Here is a 16,593-nt window from a genome sequence, read left to right as displayed (position 1 = left end):
ATGAGTTTTGTCCAACGCTTTCAATTTTACTCTCCCGAGGGTTAAGTAAGAAAATAAGATATATGTTAAAATAATTGGACTTTCTAGTATTACTAACTGCATATACTCTGCCATGGGTGTCTAAATATTTGACGATAGATATTTCTTTAAATTTTGTAAAAGATTTCTGGGTCATTTTTTTCTTTCAAATTTTATAATTAAGTTTACGTTTCTGATATAATTTTGAATAATCACAAAATGTATCAGTTCAATATATTTCAGTTTTTGTTATTGGTGTATTAAAAACATTGATGTACGAATATAATTTCATAAATTTGAAACGTTTAAAATGATTATATTTACATACCAATATAAAGAACCGTTAATCATTTTGAAAAAAGACTATGAATGAAATCGAATTATTTATCTTCTCTTGATGACATATTGATTTGGCAAATGAACCAGCGTTATATAATGGTAATCACCGCGAGGGACCGGCGAGCAATTTTTGATTGTAGCTTATTCAGCGTTAAAACAATTTTCCACTATAAACGAATGTTACTTTATACAAATATAAGGACTTAGTTAGCTAAATCTACAAATATTATTAGATATTATGATTTTTTATTGCAATAGATTAATATGCTAATATATTAGTTGTGTCTACAACAAATTGTTAACGACTATTGATTTCTATCTATGCTTTTCTAATGATTAGTATAATGCATTTTTGTTTTATAATGTAATCTTCTGGCGTTTTAGTTTTGTTGAAATCTTGTTCTGGAATTAATTCAAACATGCAATTAAAGTGAAACATATCACTGAATCAAAAAAAAATTACAAACAAACGTAACTATGGGAAAAATTGTTTATTTCCCATGTGCAGTTCTTGAGTTATTTATAATTTGTAGTGTTTGAGTAATTATGTATTCAATTCTTATTACCATTCTAGTCAATTACAATTTCATGGAATATAATTAATATTCTTTTTTCAAAAGCTGATGATATAAAATAAAACGAGCTGCAATACACGTTTGTTATTTATTTTCCATGGTATAAACTTTTAAAAATTATTAAAGTCATATAAAAGCAGCCTTTGTGTACTTTTAAAATCAACCGAAAATGTAAACTCATTTCATTTTGCATCGGAAAACAGTTAACAATTAAAGAAATAAAACAATAAACAAATATTGGAATTTCCTGTTGCAAGAAACACGATGGTAAGCTAAAGTATCTGAGACAACACTCTGGAGAAATTATACGAATGATTATCTTGGAAGTTGATTAAATGGTTTACTGAAAATGTCCCATTATTATTTTGTCCATTCCCTGGTGAACTATACGGGATATTGTAAATGGTTCACCATTGTTGAGATTTAACCATTATGTTTGTTAATTATTCATATTTGCAAATATTTTATGAAAATGAATATGCGTGGTAATGATAATAAAATATTCAACAATTACTCTCTGTTCCTGATGGGTTCTTTTGGCGTGTCATGTGGTTTTCAAGCATTGTTATTTCTCTTGTTTAATTTTTCATTGTTTTCCTAAATGAGATAGCACTGTTACGTGGCTCAGAACTTATTTTTGGCTTCTGTTGTTTTATCGTTTTTTTCGTTTCTAAATGACTTATCATATTTATTGTTATATATATTTAAACAAAAACACAAACATTTTAAATAAACCGAAAAAATTTTTTTATTCAACATTTACTATATTTTTTCTATTGACACCAGCTAATTCGGACCGAATTTTGTGATTTTGCTTCGGTGTTGACATGAATATCAATAAGTGATAATTTTATACAGTTTTCCTGTTTACAAAACGTTGAATTTTTCAAAAAACTAAGGATTTTCTTATCCCAGGCATAGAATACCTTAGCCGTATTTGGCACAACCTTTTAGAATTTTGGATCCTCAATGCTCTTCAACTTTTAACTTGTTTGGCTAAATAAATATTTTGATATGGTTAGTCTTGTGTAGACTAAACGTGCGTCTGGCGTACTAAATTATAATCCTGGTACCATTAATAACTACTTGCAGGACCCAACTTTTTGATTAATATTTTTTGTCCACTGACAAACACATTTTTTTAAAGAAAATATTAATATAATTTGAACCTTTAATAAATAATTCTCATTAACATGAAATACTTAAAATGTAATTATCACGTTTTAATGATTTTTTTTTTAGGCAATCAACTTCGTTTTTGACATTGTTACATCGCATTTAACAAGGTTTTTCGTCGTTTTTTTTTTTAAATAAGGCCATTGAAGTATACAAGTCATTAGGCTACTAAATGAATCAAACACGTTTTTTGCTATTGATTTTACATGCAACATGTGTGACCTTCTTTCATTGAAAACATATCGGCTCATAGAAATGCGAACTGATAATTGGTATACATTATCAACTTTTTGTATTACTATGCATCCCATACGTTATTGTCAGAACATAATTAACCGTTTGCTTCATGTAAGTTTAACACTAGAAACGAACAACACTTAGAGTAGTTTTGTAGTTGAAGTTAATCATGTTAATGTGAACCATTCCGAATTCAAATTATTTGTCTTGTATCTGTTTGATGCTTTGTATTCATAATTCGTTTCATCTTGAAGCTAAATAAATCGTAGCCTTTTTAAAATAATACAATTCTCTTAAAGAATATTTTGCTAATGTAAAAATTAAATGAACCAATAATTTGAAAATAAAAAGACCGTTGCACCAGTTAACTATAATAAAGCTAAAAACACATTGAGTTATTCCTATAGTTCTTGTTAAACCCATCATATTAAATCAGTAAAATTCTCTATAGTACAATTCCGGAAATTCCAGGAAACAAAAGTGTGTTTATTTCTGCAGATATAGGCATGGTGTGATTCAATATATTATCAAGAGAAAGGTTCACTCACTATTTTGTTTTCAAGTCCTTGAATGGTTATTTTATCAAAGCAATTATAAAAATGACTGACACATACAGTTACTAAGTAGTCCTTTAACTAAAGTGTGTAAGTTATTTTCTTTGCTCCGAGGTGTCAACCTGACCCTGCTTGATTTGTTTTACTAATAAAATAAACAGCAATGTAGCTTTGGCAATGTTTAGTGCCAGAAAAACGATTTCGTTCATTTTCGTATCGGTTTTGCCTCCATTCAAGAATCTCTCCATCTACTACCGAGCAAAATTAAATCTGTATTACCTTTTTTAATTTCAAATAATGTAGATTAATATATTTTCGTGGATACCAATTTTCATGGTTTGAAGAAAACTTGCATATTTGAAAAAATATTTAATTCGTGGTTTTGAAAAAGTTTTCATACATTCCTTGAGAAAATTTGTAATTCGTTGAACATTTAAATACGTGGTTCCCTTGTACCCATAAAATCCACAAAAAAAATGGTATTCAATGAATATTAATGAATCAATAGTATTTGTAAACGAAGTGCCCGACAGATATCAATACATCATATGTTTTATGTCTAACGCACTTCGCATTATGTGTTCATTCTTTATTACTGATATTGCATGGTGCAGTTTAAAAAGCTTACACAGAAATGATTAAGATTAATACCGTCTGAGTCTATGCTGTATATTTTTCTTTATAAAATGTCATTATTTTTTAATTAAATAAAATGAGTTTTGTCCAACGCTATACAGCTTTACTCTCCCAAGGGTTAAGTAAGAAATTAGATATAAGTTTAAAAAATTGGACTTTCTAGTATTACTAGCTACATGTACTCTAGCATGGGAGTCTAAAATTTTGACGATAGATATTACTTTAAATTTTATAAAAGATTTTTTGATCATTTTTTCTTTCAAATATCATTATAAAAACTTGGGATGAAGGCGTAAATTTCTCGTTAAAATACATACACATTAACAAGGTCACTGTTGTTATTATTTGTACATGTAAATGGGGTTTACGCAGTGGACACTTATTTTTTTCCTGAGCGAGGAAACGTTCTACTATATCATGTATATAGATGGTAAAATATATTTTTTTAGAAAAAAAATTAAAAACGCAAATTGTGACGTCTTTGTAGCTATTTCTGTATACATGTAATGCTCTGCTCTTTAAAAAAAAAAGGCCAACAAACTCTGCATTCTCATTTCACGACACTTAATTTTGTATAGATTAATCTTAAAATAAAGTTATATATTTTGACTAATCTAAGAATAAAGTTATAGATTTTGACTATTCTTAAAATAAAGTTACAGATTTTAACTAATCTTATAATAAAGTTATAGATTTTGACTAATCTTAGAATAAATTAATAGATTTTGACTAATCTTAGAATAAAGTTATAGATTTTGACTAATCTTAGAATAAAGTTATAAATACGGAATTATAAGCCTGGTACCTTTGATAACTATTGACAAGCTACATGTAGTCGGTATTTGATTTAACCTGCATGGCTCGGGTGACATTTGATTAACCCGAACGACAGATATTTCTGTTGCAAACTGAATAATATTGTGGTAAAAGTTTTTAGAACCAGAAAAATAGTTTACAACATGACCAAATGGAATGTTCATTATAGATATACCTGAAACTTAAAGGTGTACACGCACGTCGTTTGATCTCAAGTGGCGTTTGACGTTACCGTATTTTTACGTTCCTGTATTAAATTTCTTACTTTCAAGTACTTGTATAGTACTCTTTTCCGCAATTTTGTTTTTGTTAAAGGGTATTTTCGATTCCGCATTTAAATTTTGAATATTTGCCTGTTCCATTAGCCAAGAAAACCTGTTGCCTACCTTGCTCACCAAAGGGGAGGTAGAAGAAGTACTTCGATCATGATAAGCCTCTATAATCAAAATGCAGAAACCTAATGCGCCCATATTCTGATATGACGTAGTTCTTTCGCCTTAAAGCAAACCCGTGTACTTATTCGAATAACACATAGACGGATCATGATTGAATAAAAAGTAAAGTAATCATCATGATCATGGTAATGGGCAAACAATAAGAAAATTGAGAAAAAAATGGAACAAAAAAAAAGAATATTGAGGTGCAAGAATATAAAAAAATAGACAATATTGAGGTGCAAGAATATAAAAAATAGACAATAATGGGCAAAAAAGTTAAAATTAAAAAATAAAAAATACATAGAAATTAAAGAACGCAGAAAAGGAAGACTCGCCATCCAGACCCTCATGACATTTTCCCTATCCAAAAACACGAGGAAGGGCGCGAGACATTTGCTACTTTGTTGGCGGATTTATTACATCAGGAGTAACACGTAAAAGAGAAGGAAACGCTAAAACGTAGAACTTAAATTCCCTTCCATTCTACAGTTGTTACATTTAAAGTGGCGATTTTAATACTTGTCAAAAAATAACAAGTACAAGATAATGCCATGACATTTAGCTGCTAATTTTAGTTTAGAGTTCCTTCTATAGTTAAAATCACTTTTGATAATGGTTCTTCATATATATCTAAATATGCACCAATAAACGTCTATGAAAGTGTTTTAATTTTCTTTCTTTTATCAACGTTGTATCCTATTGTTACTTTACATATAAGACAGACAAAGAGCGATAACTCCCACTGAATAACATGATATTATGGAGAAAGCTGACGGAGTATGTACCCTGTAGTTGATTCAATGCTAAACATATGGAAATTTTATAGAAAATCCACAGCATTTATCCTTGTACTCTCATATTCGGCAATTGCAAATAAAAATATGCACCAATTCAAGTACACCTGTTAGGGTGAGCTCCACTTTCGGGACTCAGCACGAGATATTCTGTAATTTAAAGGATTTTTAGAAAGTTTGCCAACAATATAAGCGCTAGCAAATCATAGAAAAACAATTAAGTCATCAATGTTCTGAATTTTATAACAAAATTCTATGCATTACAGTCTGTGGATTTTCTACCAAAATTTCGTTTTATCTGCCATAAAATTCCCTTTTCTAATAAACGCGATGAAACAACGAATAATAAGGCTTTGCGCTAAGTTTTCTCCTCAGTATATGTACACAACAATGGCCCATCTCGACTTTTTTTTTTTTTTTTTTTGCTTTTTTGATTCTATTGCAGTTTGTAAATTTCGTAATTAAATGGCTAAAGAAGGGGTTAATAACCTTAACAGTTCCTTTAAACTAGTGATAAATATGCAAAGTTATATTTTGTGACAATAGTCTAAAAGACAGCTGACGACTTAAACTGTGTCATCTTATTCTTATCATTATGATTTCAAATATAACATAAGTATCACATTTCATTTCCTTTTGAATTCTTATTTGACAAGTAAAGCATCCTGTTTTCTCTGCAATTAATTGCCTTAGTATTAGAATTCTTAAAGCATGTCAATCTATGAACGTGCCTTTTATTGCGTTATTCGGAAATCTGATAATGCCATCAATTACTTTTAGTATAAATATATAATTAACGTCTGTCAACAGCAGTTCTATACAAATGAATAGGATATATTTTGACAATCTGAATATAGTGCTGTTAATTGCTTTCCCTAAGTGTGCATGTGACACACTGTCACTCAAAAATGACAGATGAATTCATGTTGAACAAAAGTACTGCATTTGTATTATATCACGATATACATGATATAGACAGACAAATAATAAAAATAAAGACAAATTATCAGAACGTTTCCTAAAGTTTGATGCCCGAACAAGTGTTATTTTTGGTAAGGCTTTTGTTGTACGTCCTTGGGAATGTATACATGGTATATGCGCTTCAAGTTTTTGCTACAGTGAATAGATCAGAAATGTTGGGTTTCTTTTAAACTCCTTTGATAATTGGCATTTTAAAAGCATGCAAGGGGAACACTATTCATACGTCAACCATATCACAAATTAAAGGATATAAATCAGTTAGAATTATTGCAATGAATCGATTTGTTTTTAACTTTTTTTTCTGAAGCAGAAAAAAAATTGGAAAAAGAGTTCAACGATACCAAGGAAACATTTAAAAGCTTAAGTCGAGACAAGGGCAATACAACACTATGACAGAAAAGAAAAAGACCATTTACAGTTCACACAATATCGCACAACGACTGAGCAACACGAACATAACCAATAACCATGATGGTTAAATTACTATGCTCCGACTGATTAATAGAGCTTACACCCGTATTAGCTACCATCATTTTGTTCACTGCAAGTATAATTTTAAGGTCTTTTTCTTCTTCTTCTTCTCGGTTATGAAACGAACTCTATTAAATTGTAATTGACTTGGGCGCATCGTAAACAAACAGGAGCCACCACATCTCTGTCCAAAAGTAAAAGTCCAGGAAAAACTTGATGGTAATATGCTTAATTACAACTACATGTATATAAAATGTTAAGTTTTTATTTGTATAGAAAAGTAATGACATACGCCTAATATTCATAGAAAGATATGACTATAACGGGATGGTGATATTAGAACTAAAACTCCTAAAAGAATACTAATTAAAGGTGCATTCACACGATATAATTTTCCATTCGATATTCATTCGATTTTTACCTGTACAACTGCTTTCGACTAAAATCGTATCGTGTGAACACTAAAATCTAAAGTGGCGTACACAAAAATGATAATAGTATTTTTTTTTTTATATTGTTTATTTGATACAAGTCAATCTACTGTACACAAATGTTCATGTAACTTTCAAAACTATCATCAACAATTATATATATTGGTTTGATATTTTCTATCAATAACTCTGCGCATAACCATCATAACTATGCTTTAAGTATGGCAGACAATGTTTACTCTGATTGGACACAATAATGGTCAAATACGCTAGACATTCATTGACAATATCCGTATAACATACATGTACATTAGAGATAGAAAAAAAACATAATAATTAACAATCGAATTTGAATAATTTGTTTTTTATACCACATCGGACTACTGCACACAAATTGTCAAAAACTTTCAATACAATCATCAACAAGTTTATATATGAAAATAATTTGTTTTAATATTTTCCATCAACAACATTGAGCATAAACTCAACATTTAATTACTGCTGACTCTGTGTGCGTTGATTGACCCAGGTCTTTGTGTATGATAAGTTACTAGTATTGGATTCCATGTTAATCAGATGCTTATATCACTGGATGTATGCTCCTTTTGGAGGTACTGGTACCTCTTCAGGGTCAAGGCCGTTTTGCTTCATCTCGATGGCAATTTCAAATAAATAATCGTAACACTCGCACCTGGAAATTAAAAAAAAACATATATATAATATATATACATGTTTCAAAAATAAAAGATAATTGGACTAAAAGTAGTCTTTTACTAAGGCCAAATAAAATAGTATGTGGGGTTCCAGTTACATCTGAAAAATATATACATGTTTATTTGGCCTAATGAAAAGTTAAAAAAATGAAATGAAATGAAAAGGTATATCATCAACAACTTGTATAGTAAAACTTTAAATTATTTTGATATGTTATATGAAGAAAATAAATTTGTAACAATTGTCTTGTTATGTTTCAGAGTGTACGCATATAGATTGTTTGAAATGTCCTGCTGGAATAAACGAAATGCAGTTCAGTACATGTACTAGTTTGATATCTGATCAAGCTAACACTTCATTGACTATAGCGACAAAATGAAATAAACAAAATTATATCTATTTTTTTTAATTGTTTTTAATTGTTGTCAAATGGATGTGTACGGTCTACGTTACACTCTTTTTGTTTGTGCTTATCAAAAGTCAAACTGATGTCTGATCGGGACAATTATCTAAACATACATAGTCTTGGTTTTTTCCCACGTTGGTCCCCAGACATAAACTCCATGACGACGAACAAGTACAGCACAGGATTCTGGGTAATCTTCCATTGCCAATGCCATTCTTTTCTGTAACACATTTAAAATAGGTTAAATTTGAGGATAAAGTATTTACGACACCAATACAAGTAAAACATGTAGTGCATGAATTCTTTATATACAAATTTGGTGGTTTTAATAAATGCTCACGGTAGCGTGTTATGATGCAGGATGTCTTGATTTAGAGAAATGGTCAGGCCAAATCACAGACTTCATTAAATTGTATGTTTAATGTCTCTCGGCTAAAACGAGTGCGAATTTAAGCTGATCGACTCGGAATTATAATAATGTGTACCTGTAACATATATCATGACGGAAGGCATGGATGGGGGAGTTCTTTATTTCCCTATTCTTTAGCTTTATTTTATTTTTCCATTTTTCTCTGTTTATATATTCCAGCACCCGATTTTTCTTTATTCTGTATTTTTATTTTGGCTTCCATCTGATTATTAAATGATACATTATAACGTTATTCATATGGTATGTTGTATGGTTCTTTACCACGTTCTCGTTCTCATATATTTGCCGCTGGACGTTTAAAAATCCAAAACCCTTCAGTATTCATATTCTTTCAACAAAACAACTGTTGTATTGTACATATTTGTTGGAAACTAAGTTGAATACATTGAACACAAACAAAAGTACCTAGTATGATTCAGGCCCGCAGTTCAACATAAAAAAATAAAAATAATGTTTAAAAAAAACAAAAACCAAAAACAACATTTGCTCATGTTTAATAATCAAATGTCTGCCGGTGTTGTCGTTTTCCCAAATCGTGAGATTAGATAGTGTACGAGTCAGGAAGTAAACTCATCATAGATACAAGGATTGGAATTTAGTATTTACGCCAGACGCGCGTTTCGGTCTACAAAAGACTCGTCAGTATACCTCGAATCTAAAACAAGTTAAACAAGAAGCTCTTAAGAGCCCGTGTCGCTCACCTTGTTCTATATGCATATCAAACAAAGAAAACAGATCGTCAGACGGATTCATGACAAAATTGTGTTTTGGTGATGATGATGTGTTTAGAGATCTTGCTTTACTGAACGTTCTTGCTACTTACAATTTTGTCTACCTAATATAATGAACTTAGCCTTTTAGTTAACTTAGCCTTTCAGTTCCAGAGGAAAATATTTTGTAAAAACTAAGGAAAATTGTTAAAAATTTACTATAAAGGGCAATAACTCCTTAAGAGGTCAACTAACCATTTTGGTCATATTGACTTATTTGTAGATTTTACTTTGCTGAACATTATATTTGCAGTGTAGCGGGATTGCTTCCCCTCAGTACAGGTAGAACATATAAAGCCAGTCTTAATCAACTGAGCTAGGGAATCGATTCTTTGGCTCACAACCAGTTGTCAAATTCATTTGAAAATTTCAGGGCAGATAGATATTGACTTGATTACCAAATTTAACACCTTGTCAGATTTGCTCTAAATGCTTTGGTTAAAGTTATAAGCCAAGATCTACATTGTTTTCCCCAATTTTCTAATTATAGCCATGGTGGCATCTTGGTTGGTTGGCCGGGTCATCAGACACATTTTTAAAACAAGATGCCCTAATAATAATTGTGGATAAGTTTGATTAAGTTTGGCTCTGTAGTTTCAGAGGAGAAGATTTTTGTAAAAGATTACAAAAATTTACGAAAAATTGGTAAAAAAATACTATAAAGGGCAAAAACTCCTTCAGGGTTCAACTGACCATTTTGGTCATGTTGACTTATTTGTAGATCTTACTTTGCTGAACATTATTGCAGTTTACAGCTTATCTATATCTATAATAATATTCAAGGTAATAACCAAAAGCAGCAAAATGTCCTCAAAATTACCAATTTGGGGGCAGCAACCCAACAACCGGTTGTCCGATTCATTTGAAAATTTCAGGGCAGATAGATTGTCACTTGCTTAACAAATTTACCCTGTCAGATTTGCTCTAAATGCTTTGGTTTCAGAGTAATAAGCCAAAATCTACATTTTACCCCTATGTTATATTTTTAGCCATGGCGGCCATCTTGGTTGGTTGGACGGGTCACGCCACATATTTTATAAACTAGATACCCCAATGATGATTGTAGCCAAGGTTGGTTTATTTTGGCCCAGTAGTTTCAGAGGAGAAGATTTTTGTAAAAGTTAACGACGACGGACGACTACGACGACGAACGGCGACGCCGGACGCAAAGTGATGAAAAAAGTTCACTTGGCCCTTCGTGCCAGGTGAGCTTAAAAGGCCAAATAAGATACGAAGTTGAAGAGCATTGAGGAGGAAAAATGCTTAAAAGTTTTGCCAAATACAGCTAAGGTAATCTATTCCTGAGTTAGAGTAAGCCATAGAATTTCAAAAGTTCAAAGTTCTGTAAACAGTAAATTAAATTTATAATTATAAACATAATTATCAATGATAATTCATGTCAAACACAGAAGTGCTGACTACTGCATGGACTGGTGATACCCTCGTAGAATAAAAACTCAACCATTAATGGCATTGACCCAGTGGTTGTAATGAAATTCACCATAGATACCAAGATTAAAATTTAATATGTACGCAAAATAGAGTTGAGTGTTCCTAAAGGGATATTTGAAATCTAACTTCAAAGACAAACTGTCAATCAAAACAAGACCAAATTCAAACAACGATGACAATACAAAATACAACATGAAAACGAAAAAATGAGCAACACGGGTCCTAATTAAAACCGGGCGCTGAATGCAGATGCTCCAATGAAAAGATATCATGTGGATCTTACTCGTCATGTGTCAGCCGAATTGTTTCTCATGTAAGTACAACTTTAACTTTGGTGATTAGTCAGTGGAATTGCATGTCGGGTAATCCATCCACAACTGACGCCGAACATTTATTCTGCCAATGCATCCGAGATGCTCCGGGTTTTTTTCCCCGGATATCATATAATAACTTTATTTCAATTGGTTTGTGTTTGTTTAAATCAGTTTGACTTATGATGTTTTAAAATTAGTTATCAATTAATTTACCTTAAGATCTTTTTCTTCTGGTGTATTTTCAATTATAGGCACGATCAATTCATCGTCATATTTGTAGTGACCGCCTTCAAAATAATATAGAATTATATGCATACACAAAACAATGCAGTGTTAAACAGCTGACTCAGAACAAGCTTACACCCACTTCGTTGAATGCGTACTCGCAGTTTCAAACAAGAAAATGTTTGTACATTAGACCGTTGTGATTCCCGTTTGAATGGTTTTACACTAGAATTTTTTGAAGCCCTATATAGCTTGCTGTTCGGTGCAAGCCAAGGCTCCGTTATGAAGGCGGTACCTTGACCTATAATGGTTTACTTTTATATATGGTAAATTGGATGGAGAGTTGTCGTATTGTCCCTCATACCACATCTTCATATATCTAACTTGAAGTATTACTAAGTACAAACCTGAATTATGTTTCTGTATTCCTTTGATCATTTCTTGATGAGTTATTCTAAATTCTGTCCCAGGATACAACAGTGTTGCCATGACAGCATGCTTCGAATGCGTATGTATAACAGCACCAGCCCCTTCAGAAAAAAAAATCAATTAGGAAAACATGCCAATAATTAAAACATCACCTTATAAATCGTATGCCCCCAATGCGCTTGCCTGCGTTTTTTTTTTCGTCAGGAACGCTCAACTTGAACCGAATATTTGAAAGCCTATTAAAGGTGTAATGATTTTTTTTAATCTATTATATATAGCTACATGCGATGATAATGTGCAAGATATAATTTAGTCCTGGTAAAAAGTGTGTAAAAAACATGTAGTATAAAAAGCCCATAGCTGCAAAATTTACCATGTCAGTAAAATATATATGTCCATGTCATCAATATTCCTAGGTAAAAGTGTCCAGGAATTTGTCGAGGAAAATGTTCAATAAAAGTAATGATCTAGTACATAAAACAATTGGATTTTTTGTATTCTCATGTTTTATTGTTGTTTAAGACAGTTTATCTGTTTATAAAAATATGTGCCCAGACTAGTTGTCCTAGAAACTCATCTCCAGGTTTTTCAAATTTCGTATAACCTAGGTAAAAACGTCCATGTCATTTATTAACTAGGAACGTGTTTAATAACGGAAATCATTTACATTTGAATGGCTAATTATTTAGTTTTTATGTTGTTTTACAGTTGTGTTTTAACCTTTTAGGACACAGCTTACCTCTCATGGTAAAGGCATTCATGAATAATGGCGTACATTGACTTTTTCGTAATTTTTTGGACGGTGGGGGGTGGCTGATATCTTCACCATGTATCGTCTGAACAAATAAATCTTCAGGCTGAAAACAGAATCAAATTAGGCAATGTTGCAAATAATAGTTCCAATTTGGTCATCAGTTATACGACTCGTTTCCAAAACAAATGAAAAGAGCTGCTAGCAATTGATTTTGACTGAAACAAGTCTACAGGTTCTTAATTTGTAAAATCCGCGATCACAAATTTAACGTTAATATATATCAGAATATAGTTTACCCTTCCGGAGCACCTGAGATCACCCCTAGTTTTTGGTGGGGTTCGTGTTGTTTATTCTTAAGTTTTTTATGTTGTGTCATGTGTACTACTGTTTTTCTGTTTGTCTTTTTCATTTTTAGCCATGGCGTTGTCAGTCTGTTTTAGATTTACGAGTTTGAATGTCCCTTTGGTATCTTTCGTCCCTCTTTTACTTAATTTAGACAGACCATTGACTGTTAATGAGCGGCGATTTGTGATAATATATGACGTATTTGATTTTTTAATTATTTTTCTGCTCAAAACAACCAAAAAACTACGTTTATTATATGGGACTTATTTCAGGAGTTCCGGTGTCCGAATAATGTGTTCAGATACGGTAATATGTCTTCTTGGAGACTTTTACTATTATATGTGAACAAGGAAATTGTAATATTATTTCGGCTAAACATGTCGGTAGGCTGGTCCTCTCCCTTGCAACATACGGTTATCAAAGCCAAACAGACAGAGGCCAGAGAACCAGTCTAAACATGTCGGTCTAGTACAAAACAGGGCTCATATTCATATCACATTTATATATTCTTATTCTGATATGCATCTTATAATTGCCACTGTGTGTCCGTTTTCGTCTGATCGATTCAGACATTAACATCTCCTTGTTTTCTTATGTTCAAAGAATGCAATAGTTTTCTGTGTTAAATACAAAAAAAGAGAAACAAATATATTTACTTGAATTCGTTCTTTCTGTACACCTGACGGAGCTATAAATATTTCTTCTCTGAAAAAAAGCAACAACAATTTATGTGTACTGTTCGTATATATACAAGTCATAAGCTTTATATCTTTTTGTTAGGTGTGAGCCAATTTCAAGGCTCCGTGTTGAAGGCCGTACATTAACCTATAATGGTTTACTTTTTTAAATTGTTATTTGGATGGAGAGTTGTCTCATTGGCACTCACACCACATCTTCCTTTATCTATATAAAGTAAATTATCTTATATTTGTTCCATTTAAAAAGATTGCATTTTGTTTAACTCAATTGCAGTGGCCAATATTTCATGTATGTTCCGGAAAAGAATGAAGCAATATAATTAAAAACAAATCCTTCAATTGCTCCGTTCTGATACATATATGCAAAGGAACAAGGCGCGACATATAAGCACGGAAAACTTTAGATTGAGAAAACTCAAAGATAAATACAGTATGGAGGCCATCAGGGGAAAGGATAATGTACGATAAGGCCCGTTTATGCCCCTCCCCCCCCCCCCCCAATTTTCTCATTTTTCAAATTCTGTTATGGAAAGCCACTTATTATGTTAAAATATTCCATGAGGGTTTGAAGTTTGTTTGAATGAACTTCAAAACCACTATTTTTAGCAACTGGGCGAGGCAAAAAAGGGGGGGGGGGTATGGACTTTCTGTTATTATTCAAATATTGTTATTATTTTCCACTTTGCATGTGTTCAGTACAGCTAATTTTTAGTTTTAAGTGGATACGCCAACGTGACCCAGGATATGTTTTTTATTCCAATGTAATGAGAACTGTTTTTGCTGTCTGAATCGCCATAATTTTCTCCGGGTCACGTAAGCGAACGCTATTCAATTTTTTGAAACACTGAACAAAAAAAGTAATGTTCTCTCACCCATTTTCTAGAATTAAAGGTTTTGAAGTTCATCAAAAACAAACTTCAAACCTAAGGGAATATTTTAACATGATAAGTAGCTTTCCTAGCACTGAAGACCGGTTGGTGACCTTCTGCTGTCGGGTTGTTGTCTCTTTGACGCATTCCCCATTTCCATTCTCAATTTTATTCCAAAACAAAATTTGAAAAAATGAGAAAATAGGGGGGGGCAAAAAAGCGCCCTATCGTACATTGTCCTTTTGAACAGAAATTAATAACTTAGTATTGCAACAAACCCTCTACAGACCTTTATACAAACCATACACATCGTAATTGTTATAAGGGTGAAACTGCTGTGAAAAGTGATATTATTTCCTTCGACGGGCTTTGTTTAGTTGACGAAATAAATGTATTATTATCTATATAAAAATAAGGAGATAAGGAGATTAGGTATAATTACTAACTATTCGGCAAAGTTTAAATGAATGTGATGTAAGCAATTATAGGCAACCATGCGACCTTCAACATGGAGAAAACCCAATACGATATATTGTTTGGCCAAACCAAGATTGCTTCTAACGATCCCCTTTTCGAACCAAACGATGTATACCGATCCCTTGTGATTTTATTTTGTAAACGATAATACATACTTTTTGAAAATGCTAAAACTCGAAGATTTAAGAAACTTTAGAAAAAAATAACCGTTTAAAATTAAAAGTATCACTGTTGTGTGGTCATTTTGGAAAGAAGGTGTAATTTTGGGGCCCTTTATATCTTTTTGTTCGGTGTGAGCCAAGGCGCCGTTTTGAAGCCGTACATTGACCTATAATATAATGCTTTACTTTTATAAATTGTTATTTGGGTTGAGAGTTGTCTCATTGGCATTCGCACCACATATTCCTATATCTATTTACTGAATAAAGCAAATTGTGAGTTCGATATAAATGTATAAACATACCCCTGCTTGATACTGACTCCCCCTCCAGTACCAGTTACCCATCCTAAATGATAAAACTGGTTACACAATTCTGGTATAAGATTACGTGGGTGGTCCTGCAAAATAATAAACGTTTCTCTTTATTAAAATTGACATTTTCATTAATTCTATTTCAAATTCTGACCACCCCCCCCCCCCCCCCCCTACTTAAAAAAAAAAAAAATCAAGAACAACTCAAAGCAACAAAACAAATAAAATCAAACAATAAAAAGAAATCATTTATGTTTGTTCGTGGATTAACTTCAACAGTTTTTTAATACAAAAACAAATATAATTTATTTTCTGTCTGTGCAATACTTTGTCGACATTTATTTGTTTTAAAACTGCACCTTGCAATAAAAAAAAGATTAATTGATATGTTTACATGCCATAAATTTATTTATTTGCTGACTTTGCATTACTTGTTCGAAATCTTGTTTTTAAACTGCAACTTGTAATACAAAATAAAAATTAATTGCCATGTTTACATGCCATAAATTTAAATTCATATTTTAGACATACGCGTGGCTCTTATACTTGCTTTATGCAGTAAAATACACCTTCGTATAAAAAAAAAAAGATTCTCAAAAACTCATGAAACTATTATTTCAATTTGTTTAAAAAAATGTTTACTTACGTGTGGGTAATTTTTATCCTTGTTCTTCATCGTTGTCTGATTGTATTATGTAATTTACTTCCATAGGCTATCATGCCTCACCTGCGTGGCTACCGTTTTCTTTATTTCATCTAAATCGAGGTTATGT

General features: G+C 31.8%; 1 protein-coding gene across 1 annotated transcript; it reads right to left on the bottom strand.

Annotated features, from left to right (window-relative positions):
* Positions 1–8,035: 8,035 nt before the first annotated feature.
* On the bottom strand, positions 8,036–16,580 carry LOC134699442 (methylthioribulose-1-phosphate dehydratase-like). Its single transcript, XM_063561039.1, has 8 exons — positions 16,467–16,580; positions 15,812–15,906; positions 13,961–14,009; positions 12,945–13,062; positions 12,184–12,306; positions 11,765–11,838; positions 8,699–8,805; positions 8,036–8,156 (listed from the first exon to the last, which is right to left on the bottom strand). Exons 1-8 carry the CDS (start codon positions 16,494–16,496, stop codon positions 8,051–8,053), a joined length of 702 nt encoding a protein of 233 aa, XP_063417109.1. The 5' UTR covers positions 16,497–16,580; the 3' UTR covers positions 8,036–8,050.
* Positions 16,581–16,593: the final 13 nt, after the last annotated feature.

This window comes from Mytilus trossulus, unplaced genomic scaffold (assembly GCF_036588685.1).
Source record: "Mytilus trossulus isolate FHL-02 unplaced genomic scaffold, PNRI_Mtr1.1.1.hap1 h1tg000070l__unscaffolded, whole genome shotgun sequence".
Classification (NCBI taxonomy): domain Eukaryota; kingdom Metazoa; phylum Mollusca; class Bivalvia; order Mytilida; family Mytilidae; genus Mytilus; species Mytilus trossulus.
The sequence above is the reverse complement of the archived record's forward strand: the minus strand, read 5'-3'. Positions and strand labels throughout refer to the sequence as shown.